General features: G+C 37.7%; 1 protein-coding gene across 1 annotated transcript in view; it reads right to left on the minus strand.

Annotated features, from left to right (window-relative positions):
* The window catches only part of LOC121518469 (serine/threonine-protein kinase TAO1-like), a 47443-nt gene that overhangs the window by 12513 nt on the left and 18991 nt on the right, over positions 1 to 15939 (minus strand). Inside the window, exons 2-11 of the mRNA XM_041800793.1 lie at positions 10605 to 10863; positions 10070 to 10141; positions 9729 to 9830; positions 9572 to 9617; positions 7899 to 7995; positions 7664 to 7777; positions 6579 to 6670; positions 3882 to 3975; positions 3535 to 3616; positions 139 to 306 (exon numbers count right to left, since the gene is read on the minus strand). Coding sequence (XP_041656727.1) covers positions 139 to 306; positions 3535 to 3616; positions 3882 to 3975; positions 6579 to 6670; positions 7664 to 7777; positions 7899 to 7995; positions 9572 to 9617; positions 9729 to 9830; positions 10070 to 10141; positions 10605 to 10736 — 999 coding nt within the window. The 5' untranslated portion in view covers positions 10737 to 10863. The remainder of the gene's footprint in view (positions 1 to 138; positions 307 to 3534; positions 3617 to 3881; positions 3976 to 6578; positions 6671 to 7663; positions 7778 to 7898; positions 7996 to 9571; positions 9618 to 9728; positions 9831 to 10069; positions 10142 to 10604; positions 10864 to 15939) is intronic.

Below are 15939 nucleotides of genomic sequence, written 5' to 3' on the forward strand. Positions count from 1 at the left end.
CAGACATGCATACAAACCAATGCATGCTGGGTTATTTCCTCTGCTTCAATCAATGCCATGAGAACTGAACATGTATGCCTTTTTCTAAAATTAACTCCTAAAATGCTGTAACTGTTGCACATATAAACTTCTGCACACCTCATCTCCATCCTGGGCCTCTGCCGTGGGTCCATTGTGGGCTTCCTGGAGGAGAATCTTCTTCATCTTACGGTACTGCAAGTTGTCCAGCTCTCGTACTGCATCCTTGGTCCTCTGAATGAGATCCATCAGCACTGAGTCTGGACGTTCACGCTGAAGAAATGCATGCTGTAGGAGAGAAGAAGGTAACCCTCTATAAAAGAGCACAAACTATGGCTCTGTACTGAAATCCTTGCCTTTATAAGACAACTTTTGACTAAATGAGATGCAGGACAGACTGAAGACAAAGCATTATAACTGAAAACTTAGGGGGAGATCAATATATATTGATATATTTGTAACATAAACTCCACAATTTGAAAAATTAATGAGTTTATAATGTTATATTTCAAAAAATAGACAGCTAAGGAATAGGTTTTAAATACCTTTACATGACAGCAAAAAGAATGCAAAGTTTGAGTGACAAGAAGAGAGGGTGTTGATATGGTAGTTTAGTTTATGAGTTAATTTGATAGGGACCAGGAACTGATAAACTGTTGAACTAGAGTTAGCTATAATGCTAATTTACACCTGTTTTGCCAGGAGAATCTAAAAAACCTACAATACATAATATTTTAAAGATAGCATGAAAATGCAAAAAGTCATGCCTCCTCTCCCAGAGCTAAATCATGCTGGCAGTGGCTCTGTCTGGATGATGTGGCTGCTATGATCTGTGTCACTGCACAGCAGGGAGCATGGAACTACTCAGCTCCTCCTCAATAGCAGAGCACATTTCCAATATTTTTGTAAAACAGAGAAAAATGCATCATGTAAAACACTAATTTCTCATTTGTTAAGCTAATTTAGTGATGAAATATTAACCAAACATCTTCAATAACAGTCTGTTGCTCCACTCTTCCTCTACTGGTATTTAAGACAGCAAAAGTCGAGAGGTAAATGCAATTTTTTTTTACCTCTAAGATCTTGCATGCACATATGAGGGCTTTCCTACAACAAGGTAACTGTTTCTGCTATTAGAATTTGGAGATAATTGTTCAGAATGTTTATTGAGGTTAAAGGAATTTGCTTCAAATGTTGGGATAATTTGCCGTTTGGATATTTTGGGGAATTTGCTTGGAAATTATCAAGTATTTCCATGGAAATTTAGAGGATATGTTTGTATATTTTGGAGAGTTCCATTGGAAGATTTGGGGGAATGAAATATATTCAGGGATTTTTTTGCTTTTCAGGAATTTCCATGTAAATGTGAGGGAATTGGTTTGGAGGTTTCTGTCATTTTCATTGAATTTTAAGAAATGCATTAGTGAACTTTTCATAATATGCTAAGACATTTTAAGGGGAATTATTTTGAACATTTTCAGGACTTTACATACTTTTGGGGGGCTTTTTTGTATGTTTAGGCTTTTAGGCCTTTAGGTTTTACCCTGAAGTTTGAAAGACAAGGCTGATGTTTTAACTTATCAGATTTTACTTATCCTAAATATATGGGAGAAACTAAAAATTCTTTCCAAACAAAAGCTCAGGTCTCAGGAGGTTAAGGTGGAAGTAACAAACTTGTGTGATGTAAACAATCAGTGTCAAAGTAGCAAAAACTACATGTTGTAAACGATGAACGTCTACAGGATTTTATAAATAGTGATGATCTAATCACTGGATTATCACTTCTATTTCCAATACATGCACACTTTCACCTATCAGTGTCTAATCACACACTTTTTACTGCTTGGTATTTTAATTTAAAAACTTAATATTTCATATAACATACATTTTCATCACCTCATCATTAATCAACACATTTTTGCGACTTTGACCTTTGAGGGCCCCTTTCTTTGAAAGACAAATACAATGTGCACTGCAAGTTATTAAAAAAAATGATAGGTGGTAAAAATTATTAAATGTTTCTCTTTTTTTTATCAAACTGTACATTTTTTTTAAGATTTATTTTTGGGCTTTTCATGCTTTTATTTGATTTGAGGAAGGACAGTGGATAGACTTGGAAACATGGGTACATGGGTAGCGCCTTAAACCACTGGACCATCTGCACTCCCTAAAACTGTAACAATTTTAATCAAATTTTCCATCAAATAATCAAACCACAGAAGTTGGTAGCTCAAATAGTCGAAAACGTAGGATAGGCATTTATAAGCAGTTTGCTTCTGCCTAAGCCTTTTCAGTCATTACTCAACGCATGACTATTGACTTTGTTTGAAATGTCTACACTGTAAAATGTCTGGAGTTGTGTTATGATTGAATAACTAAACTAGATTAAAAATTAAACTATGCTGATTAACCCTCAGGTATCACTTTAATTTACAACCCTTTAAAGTCAGTAAGGAAAAAAATGTCCACTTCCAAAAAACTGCTACAAAAACTAAACAGATTAATATTTTTTTTCTGCCACTATGAGATCAAAAAATGTGGTTTGATTGTTTTGATCAGAACAGAAGTTTATCAAAAGATTTGACCAAAGAAAGCAGAAAAAAAATATTAATGTGTATTATTTTTGTTGCCGTTTTTGGAAGTGGACGTATCAATTTTTGGGAAGGGGACTTTAAAGGGTAGTAAATTTGTTTCACATAGTTCCCCTGTCCCAATATAGCAATTAAAATTTGAATTCCAAAATCTGCCAAGAAAGAAACTTTATAACAAAAAAAATTGGACCATATGCACTAACACAGCCAAAATGGTAAGGAGATAAAAAGGAAAAATTTGCCCAAATGGGAAAAAATGTCCCTAGTGATGCCTGAGGGTCATGCTAGCTAGTCCAATCTAAGAGACATCCATGAACATGACATGTTTGGTGAGATTTGTTGGAAATCAAAGGAATCTCTAAATGGCTTTTTAATGGTCAATTACAGAAAACCCAACATAAATTTTTTTGTATGTACCATTGTGTTCAATCTCAGCGAACTAAATAAGAGCCCTGGGAGGTAATAAAAGGGTGCAGTTAGACAGTATAATAATTATGAAAGTTGACATTTAAAAAGATACACAATGTGCAGTGTTTCCATCCACAAAGGACGACTTCCATTAGCAGTAGTGAGTCCATTAGTGGGCTAAGTGACAGCTGCTCAGTTACTCAACAATGGACGCTGAAGTCACATCACTACAATAATTACATCTGTGTTTTTTTCTGTTTGTTTGGTTTTTCTTTTTCCAACCAAAATCAAGCTTTGTTAGCGTGTTTGTGTCTGCGTGTTCTGGTTGTGTGTGCATAAGTCCGGAAGGAGAGGATTAGTGGATGAAAATAGAAGCTTATGAGGGACAGAACAGAGCAGAGAGCAAACATCAGAGAGAGATTTATCAGTAGAGGGCTCTGTCAGTCTCCCATCTTAACACACTGACCCGCTCTCTCTTTCTACATCACATGTGTAAAGTGAACATGTGTGCACTTACACCCAGCATGTCGTCCGAGTGCGGTCTGTCCTGGGGGATTTTCTGAAGGCAAGAATCGATAAAGTTTCTAAAGTAATCCGTCCTAAAATAAAGATGGTGAGATAATTGGTTAAAAAAGGCAGTCGCTTGTACCAAAAGTCTACAACAACTAAAAACCATTTTTGGTCTAAAACGTAGAAGAAAACCACAAGAAAGGCAAAGAAGAGCTTCAAACTTCACAAACTGTCATACATATATGTATTTTCATGCAAAGAAACAATTTTCTTGTTTCTGCTCAAGGACAAGAATAACTGTAGGTAGGTATAAGTTATAATTACGCATACAAGTGTTAGTGTGTGTGACCTCACCATTCACTGGATTGCAGTGTAGGGCTTTCATTCTGCGCTATGTGGTATAAGGCACTCATTGCATTCATGTTAAACAGGGGAGGCTTCCTCTCCGCTGAAATTGAAAGAATTCATGAGCATCACTAAATGAACCCAAAATCAAACCAACATGTATCCGTGCAACATATTTTGGCCAAACAGCGCCACTAATACCAATGGAATTACACGGGATAGTGCAAGTACTGAAGTTGTACCGTTTTGCCAGAGTTCACAGAGGCCTCTCATTTATTAAACCTGTATAGAAACCAGCACAGATTTGGGTGTGGAAATCATCTTACGGCAAGGTTCACAAGTGATTTATGAAACGTGTGTATCTGGCCAATCACAGCGTATGACAGGGTGGGTATTGATAAATAAGGCAGCTTAAAAGAATCGTTATTTAAATAACATGACCCAATAGGTTCAGCCAGAGATCCATAATAGGGCACAATTACCTGCTCCCTTTATTACAGTTTCAGTATCCAGGACAGAGAAGTAAAGGAAAATTATATATTTGTTGTTTTCCAGCCTAAAAGTGTCATCCAGCTCTTAAGATGGGGATATTAAAGCGTGTTGATGCTCTTAAAAGAAGTAGCATGCAGAAGGAGGCCAGCCTTAAGTTGCACCAGACTGAGAGATTGACTGTGATACCTCAGTTTCAGGTATCATTATTTTTCCATGCTAATTCTAAGAGTCAGACAGTGATATGCCGGTTTACGGCGCAGAGAAAACGCTCTCTTCCAACAGTTCATGAGACTTAAAAAGACAAAATAAATTTAAGAAAACCTGAAATGTCCAGTAGCCTATAACACAAATAAAGAATGGTTGTATGTTATATTTCTAGTCTGGAAAGATTTCTTGCCAAACATATTAGTGGTAATGTTTACATTTCAGATTACTTGATGAGGTCCTGATGAGGCCCCGTCCACACAGAGATGAAAACAATATATTGCCCTTTTGGTTTTGAAAAAGTTTTCTGCAAAGACGGGATCGTTTCAGGAAATATCTGCTGTTTTGATGCCACGGAAATGCACCAAAAGAGAGAGGAAGATCAAAGAAAACTGATACAAACTTTCTTTTACTTGCCCTTCTGATCGTTCTCTGCATTGGATTTAAGCGCATATGGTGTACACGTTTCACGGTGGTGGTAAAGAAGCACCAAATTTTGCTGTGAAAGCCATAACAAGCTCAGTAGCTTCTGCAGCACGAACACAACCCTGTAATCCACCATTGTTGTTTTTGCCGGACTCGCGCAGGTGTCTTAGGAAAGCTACGCTATGTGTGACGTAATCGTTTCAAGAAAGATGAGTTGGCCGTCCACACAACAAAAAGTATCAGTTACAGTCAACCAAAACCCCATTTCCGTGTGGATGAAATGCCAATACTACAAAAAACTTTTGCGTATGCTCCCTCAGACAGCCGTTAATCACAGTAGTGGATTAGATTGATTATCTGAATCTCCAGATTCTGACTGATTATGATGCAATGTTCAGTTATTTTTTGGTGTTTGTTTATAGTTAGCTCTTGAGCACACTCTCAAAGTTTTTACAGTGTAATAGTTTGGAGAAAATCCCTCCTCTTCCTAACCTGACACACCAGATGGATTTGTTTCACACATCCATCTGGGGAAGCTTCAATAGGAAATGTTTGAGAAAAAGCAGAGGCTTTGAAAAAAACTCGGAGTGTGATTGGATGAACGTTCTGTCTATCACATCTCTACGGGCCAATAAGAGCAACAAAACACGTGATGTAGCTGCTATCGAGCTGCGAGTGCACAGCTACTAAGGAGTAATGCAAAACATGGCGACTATAGACATGTAAGTACTCGACTTTTGTGGTTTTTGAAAAGAAAACAACTCATTGCTGTTCTTTGTTCTTCTTTTAACGAAGAAATGTCATCAAGTTCTGATAAAACTGGCGCTTAAGCAGAAACCACGCAAATCTCTTCCTCCATAACTGCACCAGCTCTTGCTGCTGCTTGTTTACATCACAACTCTGCTGCGCCTGAAAGTACTGCCCCTCGTCGCTGATTGGTCCTGTAAACCAGGCCCAAACGGTTCAGACGGGAGCTTTGCAAGATGGATTCACCAGTGAAAAACAAAAACATCTGCTTTGCAAGGTTATCCTCTTCCTAATAAACCCTTAACTCAGTGACAGTGGCAGTCTAAAATATTTCCTATTCATGAAGCTAAACATTTAACTCATCTCTCAAGATTCTTTTTTCTACTCCAAATAACTGCAGGGTTTATTTTGCTTATATTTCCCACATTTTTTTCAAAGTGATACTATGGTCTTACTTAATAACTGTAGGCTGCCTGTCAAATTGTTATTGATTTATTTTTCATAATGAATTAATAAAGAAGCACTCGTTCATCAAAGATAAAAAACTGGCACTGATCATTATCATTTAAAATCAATGTTGCTCATTGGGAAACCTTGGTTTAATGCTGAATACATTTTAAAAGTCGTATCTGATCTAATGCAAAGCAGGTTTGACCATGTCGTACGCTCACATTCAGATTGATAAATGCTGATGCGTGCTTGAAAATGACCATACACCCAAATTTCTGATGTGCACATGTTTGATAAATGAGGACCATAAAGTGTAAACAAAATCTAGGCGTACTAAATCAAACAATTTTTATATTCAAATAATGTTGTTCATACACTCTCACCCACCTAATTCTATACAGGTAATCCCTAAGGACCAGACATCAACCTTGCCATCATATTGACCCTCATCCATAGCTAGAATCACCTCTGGGGCCATCCTGGATGTAGAGAGGGAAAAAAGGGATAAGGGGGGCAGAGAAAAGACAATTTTTTTGCTTTAAAAAAGAGAGATGCTTTTCGTTGCTACAGTCATATTAGAAGTTATTATGGCAAGAAAGTTTTATACTTCATTATCATGTTGGAAGTCCTTTGGCCATTATTACTGGTAACTTTTAGTTTTCAATTATCAAAAACTCCAAGTTAACACCTTGACACTGCCTAAATTGCATAAATTTGGCAACACTTCGGTACAAAAAAAAAGCACTAATACATTGGCCACATCAGGGCTCACACCACAAATTTACAGCCAAGTGGGAAGCAGCTGGACTGAGGGTCAGCACCTCCAAGTCTGAGGCCATGGTTCTGTGCCAGAAAATGGTGGAGGTGAGTTCTTGCCTCCTGTGAAGGAGTTTAAGAATCTCAAGGTCTTCTTCATGGAATTGACGTGACTTGCTTAGCTTGCTGCCTGACCTCCGCTTAGTGGAAGAGGACAGACAGATGGATGGAACACCACCAATGTTAGAGAGGGTGCAGGTGTTCTTTTGCCATCCTCTCACATGCTTGTGTCTTCTGAAAGGGACCTAGTTTCTTTAACATCTGTACTTTTTGGTACCATCATCTTTAAAATAATGTAGACAGAATCATTTTACAGCACAAAGTATCAAAAAATGTAATGACCTCAAAAACATTTGCCTCTTTTAAAGTGAAACACGTGTACATTTTGGTCTAAATGCATCTAACGTCAACGTTAAGAATTTTAAGTTTTCATTTATTTTTTTTAATAACTTATTTCACTATCTGACCCCTACTTCCAGCAACAAAGGAATAGAATAAATCAAACTACTTTTTACAAGAAATGAGCAAATACTTTTACATTCTAATCTTTGATACAGGGCTTTTTAACGCTCAGTTAGAGGCTGCACATAAAGCTCTGATTGCATCCAACCACATTTTGAACATAAATGTCTTTAATTCTTATTCAGTACTCTCACCAATATGGCGTTCCTACAAAGGAGTTGGCAGGTGAGGCGATGGAGGCAGAGCCAAAGTCTGCCAGTTTGACCTGCCCCGGCTCAGTCAGCAGAATGTTACCCGCCTTCACATCCCTATGAGACAGAAACATATGTTAGTCCATGTGTAGGTGTGTGTGTGTGTGTGTGTGAGAAAAAAGAGAAAGCTAGATGAGGGTCATCTCAGAGATGCAGTGTTTACATAAGCTTTGCTCACCTGTGGATCATGTTGTGGGAATGAAGGTAAGCCAGCCCCTGCAGAGCACCATGTGTTATGGCAGCAATCTCTACTTCTTGTAGAGGTTTTTTATGAACTGAAAAAGAAAAATAACATTTGAGCATGAATCACACTGATCTAATGAGTTCACAGTACTGGCCGTATTTTCTGTCAGCCTTGCTGAATAGTTTTAAAGATGTTAAATCAGGATGGAGATAAACTTCCTGAGTCTCAATGAAGAGAAAACTGAAATCATTGCGTGTGATAGATCTGAAGTCCTGGGCACTGATGGTGTTTTTGTCTGTTAGCCTCCCACAGTTGACCTTCTGTCAAAATCTCAAGGTTTTTGACAGCTCTTTTAAATTTGACTTACATATTAGCTCCACGGTAAGGACCAACTTTTCAAGGTGAGAATGTTCTCATTTGAAAACATTAAGTTGACTTTTTAAAAGAGGTTGCAATCTGGACCCTTAATAGAGCAAAACATGTGATTAACCCATTTAGACCTACACATAAAAATTCCCTGAAACTTAGGTTCAGGCTTCCTACACACTTTCAAACTCAAATTCAAGACTTCTTAAGACGTTAATGGTGAATACTTACACCTTGCATTGTAAACGGTCAAAAATGAAAGACATGAGATTTTTGCTACACTGGACGAGAGCTGAATTTTATGATTTAATATACTGTTTATGAAATGTTAAATGGTATTCTGCAAAATACATTTTTTGGTCGTAAACACCAAAATGTTAGGACTTCTGGCACATTTAATGAAGCTATTCTACCAATATGTTGTACGCTGATAAAAGTATAGTAGTGTTTCTTGCCAGGGAACGCCTGCTAAAGTAAGGGTGGGCTGCACCATTTGGCAGCCCAGACGTTAGAGAACTAGACTAGTGTGTCACAACAGTACAGAGTTCATTGAATCCCAGTGAGTCGAATAAAATCAGAGAGGGGTCTGGATGCCCCCCCACCCCCCTGGAAATTTAGAACATTCAACACTGAATTCCCTGAATATTTATGAAATAAATTGTGGAGGAAGATCATTAAAATCGTAAAAAGTTGGCTAGAAAACAAATCTTGGATAATGATGTCTTGGTCAAAAGTGCCTTCAAAAATTTAAGACCACACAGGTCAAAATCAGACTTAAGATTTTTTATGGCCTGAAATTTCAAATATACAATTTAAGACTAAGTAAGACTTTTTAAGGATTTTCAGGAAACCAGTAAGAATGTTAAAAAAAAAAAAAAAAAAAAGTGGCATCTCTGAAAAACTTCACAGAATTTTAACACCTACTAAAATCATTACTACATATTTTTAGCAGACCAAGACATGAAAGCCAAAACATTCAAAACCTTAAACCCTCAATTTATCAGTTAAAAACCAACTCTAGGCGTGCCAGTAGTCGAGTGGTTAAGGCGCATGCCATATATGCAGGTGACCCGGGTTCGAATCCGGCCCGTGGCACTATTTCCTGCATGTCTCTCCCTGCTCTCTTCCCTGCTTCCCACTCTATCCACTGTCCTACCCAAAAAAGGCCAAAAATAAATCTTTAAAAAAAAAAAAATTAACTCTAGCCAAAAGTTTCACATTTTTTAAGTCATGAATCAATCAAATCAAAACCATCAACATCCTCTTTCAATATGTCTGTTTTACACATCAAACCCGCTCACCTTCAAGCAGATCAGAGGCTGAACCAAGACAGTACTCCATCACCAGCTTTAAAAAAAATAAAATAAAAGGGGTAAGAATATTAATGGATAGAAACATAAACACCTCATATCATTTACACAATCAGCCAATCTTTAGATCTATAAAGAGGTGACTTACCCATGCTGTGTGTTCACGGAGGTAACAGCCTTTGTACTCTATACTGTTAGGGTGCCGGATCCTCTTGAGAAACTTCACCTCCTTTATGATGTCCTGCCATTTCTGAAAGAATAACAGTGAGTGAGTGTGAGAATGCAAGAGACTGACTAGACCATGTAGGTAGCAATCAGGACCAACAACTTCTCTAGAGTGTAAAGCTCAAAGAAGTGTTTCTTTCCTGCTAGTGTCCTATAAGTTGCACTAAGAAATGAACATCAGTAATGACTGACCTGATTTTAAGTAGAATATATATTTTTTTTTCCAAACTACTACAACAAAAACACCAATTTATCTAGTCTCACCTCATTTGACTGTTTGCCGCTGTAGGACATCTTTTTAATTGCCACCACCTCATTTGTGCGCACATCCCGTGCCTGGAAAATATCAGAAATAACAGTTCGTGCACATTTCAAAAATAAAATACATCACATCTTACTGTCTGCTCATCTGCTTTCATAAACGATGTGGCATTACAAGATTCACGTTATTTTAAACTCCACTGTGTGCAAGGCTGTCATGAAGGCATCAAGGACTAGTCAAAGTCATTTTCTCCTAAGTGGCATTGTCGTTTGGTCAAGAGCAATTGGCTTTACTTTAATATTTGTAGACAAACCTTTACCCACTGTAAGCATACTCATATACTGGATCTTAACAACAGCTGTATTTGATTCAATAGCTAACCCAGTATTTCACTGGCCTTGGGATACTAAAGCCTTTTTTCTTGCAGTGTTTTTCATTTAAATAGACAAAAGACCTCATTAATGCATTCACTGACATTTACTTTAACATCTAAACTTTCATGTTAATGTGCATTTCTGATTAGATGTGAAAACATACAAAGTAGACAGCGCCGAAGCTGCCATGGCCGATCTCTCTGAGGTCAGAGAAAAGCTTCTCAGGGTCTTCTTTGAAGAAAAGCTCAGCCACCTCCGGATCCTTCAGGCTGCCTGCCCTTACAGAGGAGGGCATCCTGATTAATGTAGTCCCTTATCACCCACACAAAGGGGATGGGACTATCTCGGTGCTGAGCTATGCCGAAGAAGCTGAAGATTCATCTGTAGTAATGGATGGGCCTAAGAAACCAGCACATGGACATCTGGATGGACAGAATGAGAGAGAAGACAAAAAGAGAGACAGAGGTGTTACATATGAGACACAAACAAACTGTTTTTACAATGTACATGGACAACTTGCTTTGCCCAGTAAGCATTAAGCAAAAATAGAAATATAAACATGATCAATTCAGGTCACATTTGCTCAGTTTTGCACCTCAAACCCTTGTACAAACAAATATAGAAAAACAAAGAAGATAAAACACAAAATAACTGGGAAAACAGTGTTGCAGGAATTGAGGGGAGACTGTAGGGGAGTGGAAAAAGTAGAAAAAGTTTGGGAAGCACTGCTGTAGGGTAACTTTTGCATTTAGTTGAACCTGAGACTGTCTGCTACATGGCATTGTTGTTCATGTTTATTGTTGTAAACTAGTGTTACTCAGCCTCGCCCTACTCAGAAGCCAAATTAATGGAAAAAAGAAAAATACTTTTGGAAGAACCAAAATTACACCCTTTGTCACACCTGACCTCTTTTCATAGCAGTGAATTTGTGTTTTTACTCTTTTAAAATACAGGTCAGCAGTTCATAAAACTGAAGACCCAATACTGGAAAGACGTAACAATGGGTGTCGCTCTTTCTTGCTCCCACAAGCCCTTTCATATTGCTGGCGTACAGCCAAAATCTCATATCTCCAAAATTAATACTCTTCAGGGAAAGGAAAAAAATGTTTTTCAATTAATTGAACACAGAGAACACAGTCAGCTTATTTGTTTCACTTTTAATTGTTTTCATAGTGTTTTGAAAAAATAACACCAACAAATGTAAAGAATGAACAATAGCAATGATTTATTAAAAAAAAGATTAAATCCCCAAAAAATGGAGATATGAGGTTTTTGCACAACACCAGCAATATGTAGCTTACATACAATAGCAATAGCTGGATATTAGGGCGAGCTGCTTGACTACTGTCCTGATTTACTAAAGTCAAATAATAAACAATAAATAAAACGTGGCTGATTGATGGGACTTCAACTGAATCAGTTTTGGTTGATTACCACTGTTCTAAACATTACAGATGTTTCTCTCTAGATTCTGTTATCCCAGGTGATCCACATGTGTGGACTCTGGCAGGAATCACACCGGTCATTCCGAAGAACAAGTGCAGGGCAGCATGGGCAGCAAGCAGCAGAAAAATATTGAGAAGGCAGCTTAAGAAGCCAGAGACTTAACATGACACATCACACTTCAGTGTGTTTACTGGAGGGACTTAAAAGCAGACTTCTCTCTCTTTCTCTGTGGATGGCAATCATACAGCCAACAGATAAAACAGACTAATAAAGTTCCTTAAAAAGAGGTCAGGAGATCTTTCAGTATTCAAAAGACATTGCCTTTAGCCGCTGGTCACACCCTCAAGTGCTGACCATGATTTAATCTACCAATTGCTGAGTCATCACAAATGCATCAGTTTAGACCGGCTCAGCAATTACTGCAAATGTTCAAGCAACTGGAACGACTGAGTAATGTAAATATCCCAGCTTAAGGATTGATTTCATGTCCAATGCAACGAGGTGACCTACAGTAATGAGGAGTGAGCTGCACTGGATGATCAATTAGAAGACCTGAGGTTAGATTTTATTGAGAACTCTCTAAATGTACTGCTTCTTTTTTTCTTGCTAATTACTAAAACATGCATGTTAAGATTTACCCAGCTGTTTCACACATTAGTAATTAGTCTGAAAATTTTAAATTTACATTTATGGTAACAATTGACAAAAATTGGTAAAAACTGACATTGCAATTGGCATTGTTCACCATCTTGACAGGCATACATGCTCTGTAGAGAAATGATGCCATTTCTATAAATGTCTCGATTATTATGGGCCGTCTCATCTTTAATGTAGACTGACTAGCCTGGCTTCTTTTGTTTGAGTGATTGCTATATGTTAGGCAGCATCACTTCAAGCCTTCTCCAACTGTAAACAGAATGATAATAACACAAAGTAGGATTTTTGGTTATCGAGGTAACTTCAACTTATGATGAACATCTGACCTGCTCTTGGGCAGGTTATATTCAGGATGATAGATCAACCTGTGATCATCTCCACCCACTGACCAATCAGACTTCTTTGTAGTGGAGCAACAAAAAGATATTCAAAGGGGCAAACAGGAGTTATTTTAGTCAGATCTAAGGTGCACTAACATTGGGAAAGATATAAACCTTAATTTTTACATTCAAATTCATCATTTTTTGAAATTCAATTTTGCAGTTTCTCTCTGTTTTGTCTCTGCAGCTGTATTGATTTTAATCTGTGGCAGCTCATGAATCTAACTTACCCATATTTCAAACATAGCTTGCTCACAATTGTTTGCTGACCACAGACTTGCTTATGATCATGATAGGCTACTTGAACATAAAACTGCCCCTTTAACATGAACCCAATAATGAGTCATTTCTTGCTTTTAATTAACAAAAAAAAAAAAGCTTATTCCTGCACACCATTTGGATTTCACAAATATCTGAGAAACGTTGCTAATATTTCAGAGTAATTTAGAATGTGCTCATTTTTTTAACCCATGGAGTTTTTGGTTCAAAATATGTCCAAAAATCTGCAGATTTTTTTGTAAAGCTAGGGTTTTCAATGCCATGAATCAATGACATAACAAATATTGTATTATTTAAAACATGTGGTTTTGAAAAGTATTAAACAACATTTTTCAAATCAACAAAATCTTAAACTATTTTCTTATGAGAGACCGCACACATGGTGGCAAATAATAACAAGTTTTATTTTTATTTTTATAGTGTGTGTTGTGTATTGACATGACAAACGCAGCACATCACATACTTACAGATTCATTCACCAACAACCAGTCAGAAACTCAAACCCCAAAACTGCACAGTTGAACAGTCTTATAGTAAACAAGCTAAATATGGCAAGCTAATAGCCGCCTCCTACATCCATTGCAGTAGTGCTGCACAATTCATCTTATCACAATTGCAATCACATTTGTGTCCAAGCAAGTAGACTCATGATACCTTTAATATACTATATTCTGATTTTAATCGTCATGTAGTCCAGTATAATCACAATCACAAGTTATTAGCAAATAGTGCAGCACTGCACTGCAGTAGCAATTTCAGTCCAGCTCCTTCCCCTGTCAATTTGATTGCGGTACGTTTTACAAGACACACATAAACACCTGTGTTGTTGCCACAAATCAACAAGTTGGTCCTTCATGTCTGACCTCCATCTAACTTTTTGTGTTTACTATGGCTGCCATGGCTGTGTTTATTGTGTTTGTTCCTTCAGCCAGCTTACTCCCTGATTAGCTATTGTTCTTTTCCACATTACAATCCTGCTTGTGCCTCCTCAGCTTACCTTGGTGTTCCCTCCACACATGTTTAAACTGTCAAGGTAGTAGCCTAGGATAGCAACGGAAGTGAATTGTGAAGAAAAAGCTAGCAATGTGTGACATAATAAATGGCAAGGCAGAAGAATGCCGTGTGCGCATGTAAACCTATTGCTGTGTGCACTAAGAGAGGTTGGTCTTAAGTGGGTCACTGGGTCCAGTGCCTCTCGTGCTTCTGCAACGCTGTAATGTGATATGACCTCACACACTGGGACACTAATATTACATCTGGGGATGTAATGTGCAAGTAGAAATTTGGTATGACGCTATTGACCAATCACAAATAACCAGACCCACATATTTACTTTTTTAGAGTTTAGGCTACCTAGCGTTTAAAATTTTATATCATTGCCAAAAAAACACTTAGAGTGGAAAGGAAGTGTACAAATCACTCCAGAAGTTGGGAGAAGTCCACACAGAAACCATGCTGCCTTAAACCATCACTTCAATGTTTTAATCCTGCAGCCTCAGCCATTACACTACATATACCTGATAACTGAATGTCACAAGGTCTGTCCTACTAAAAGAACTATCCAGCTGACTAAGAATAAAATAGCAAAACTCTTTCACTTAGACACATGCTGCAGCCCTCAAGTACAAGAAACATTACTCGAAGCAGAAAAAGCTTAAAACTGCTGCTGGGAACAAACTTCAGTAACACTTACAGGGATCCAGTCTGATTTCTTTTAATCTGGTTTTACTGAACAAAGAGTGATTCACATTTTGTCTAATTCTGTCATAATGCTTGCAGCATTATTAGATAAGCGCTGTAATGCATAACACTTGGCTGCTACATGTTCAACCACACCAAAGGTTGACTGTTAAAAAGAGAGAGGGCTCTTTAATACAAGTTGTTGACATACAAGCAGGGCAGCTTAATGAAACTTAACACATTATGTTTAGGTGTGACACTGCAAAAATGATAACACAACTGAAATCAAAATATGGGCAAGTGCAACATCTGTTTAAAGAAGATGCATTTATTTAACACAATTTCTGCTAATGGGTGGGAATTGCTGGATTACTTGAATAACATGTGACCCACTTTTAAAGAGGTATCATGATACAGAGACTGATGATTTATTTTTATATTTATTTTATCACCATGATCCACAATGTCACACGGATTAAAGAGTGTAAAAACGTAAACAGCAGAATTAATGTGTTTATTTTCTGCAATATTGTGATTAGGGGTGACCTGGAATAGTCGGTGATTCAACAATTTGATTCGGAGGAGTCTGATTCGACTATAAACCTCATAGTCGAATGTTGTTATGTAACCAAGATCGTACCATTCTGACTACATGGGGTGCCCACGGCTGCTAAGCCTGAGTTTCCGTTAGCCGGAATTTGCCGGTCATTGGCCAGTAAAAAGGGTGGAAGTGCGGCAGATAAAAATATAACCAGTCAAAATGCTCGAAAGAAAACATGCAAATGACCAGAAAAGTAAATACTGAATACTTGCATATTATATTTTGTGTAACCTAGAAGATATGTTGCGAGAATGCGTTGATATAAACTAAAAGTTGCCTAATCTTACTACATCTACTGTCCTGCGGTGCTGGGTTTATCTCCTCAGACAGCAAGCACATGGCTAATTATGTATGCACGATGACGTCAAAGCAAATCTCTCTCTCTGTGCATGCTCAGTCCTGCTGGGGACTATGCAGACAAAGTTTGACCAGAGCTTTCTCGTAAAGCAGAATTT

The sequence above is a fragment of the Cheilinus undulatus genome, linkage group 12 (assembly GCF_018320785.1).
Source record: "Cheilinus undulatus linkage group 12, ASM1832078v1, whole genome shotgun sequence".
NCBI lineage: Eukaryota > Metazoa > Chordata > Actinopteri > Labriformes > Labridae > Cheilinus > Cheilinus undulatus.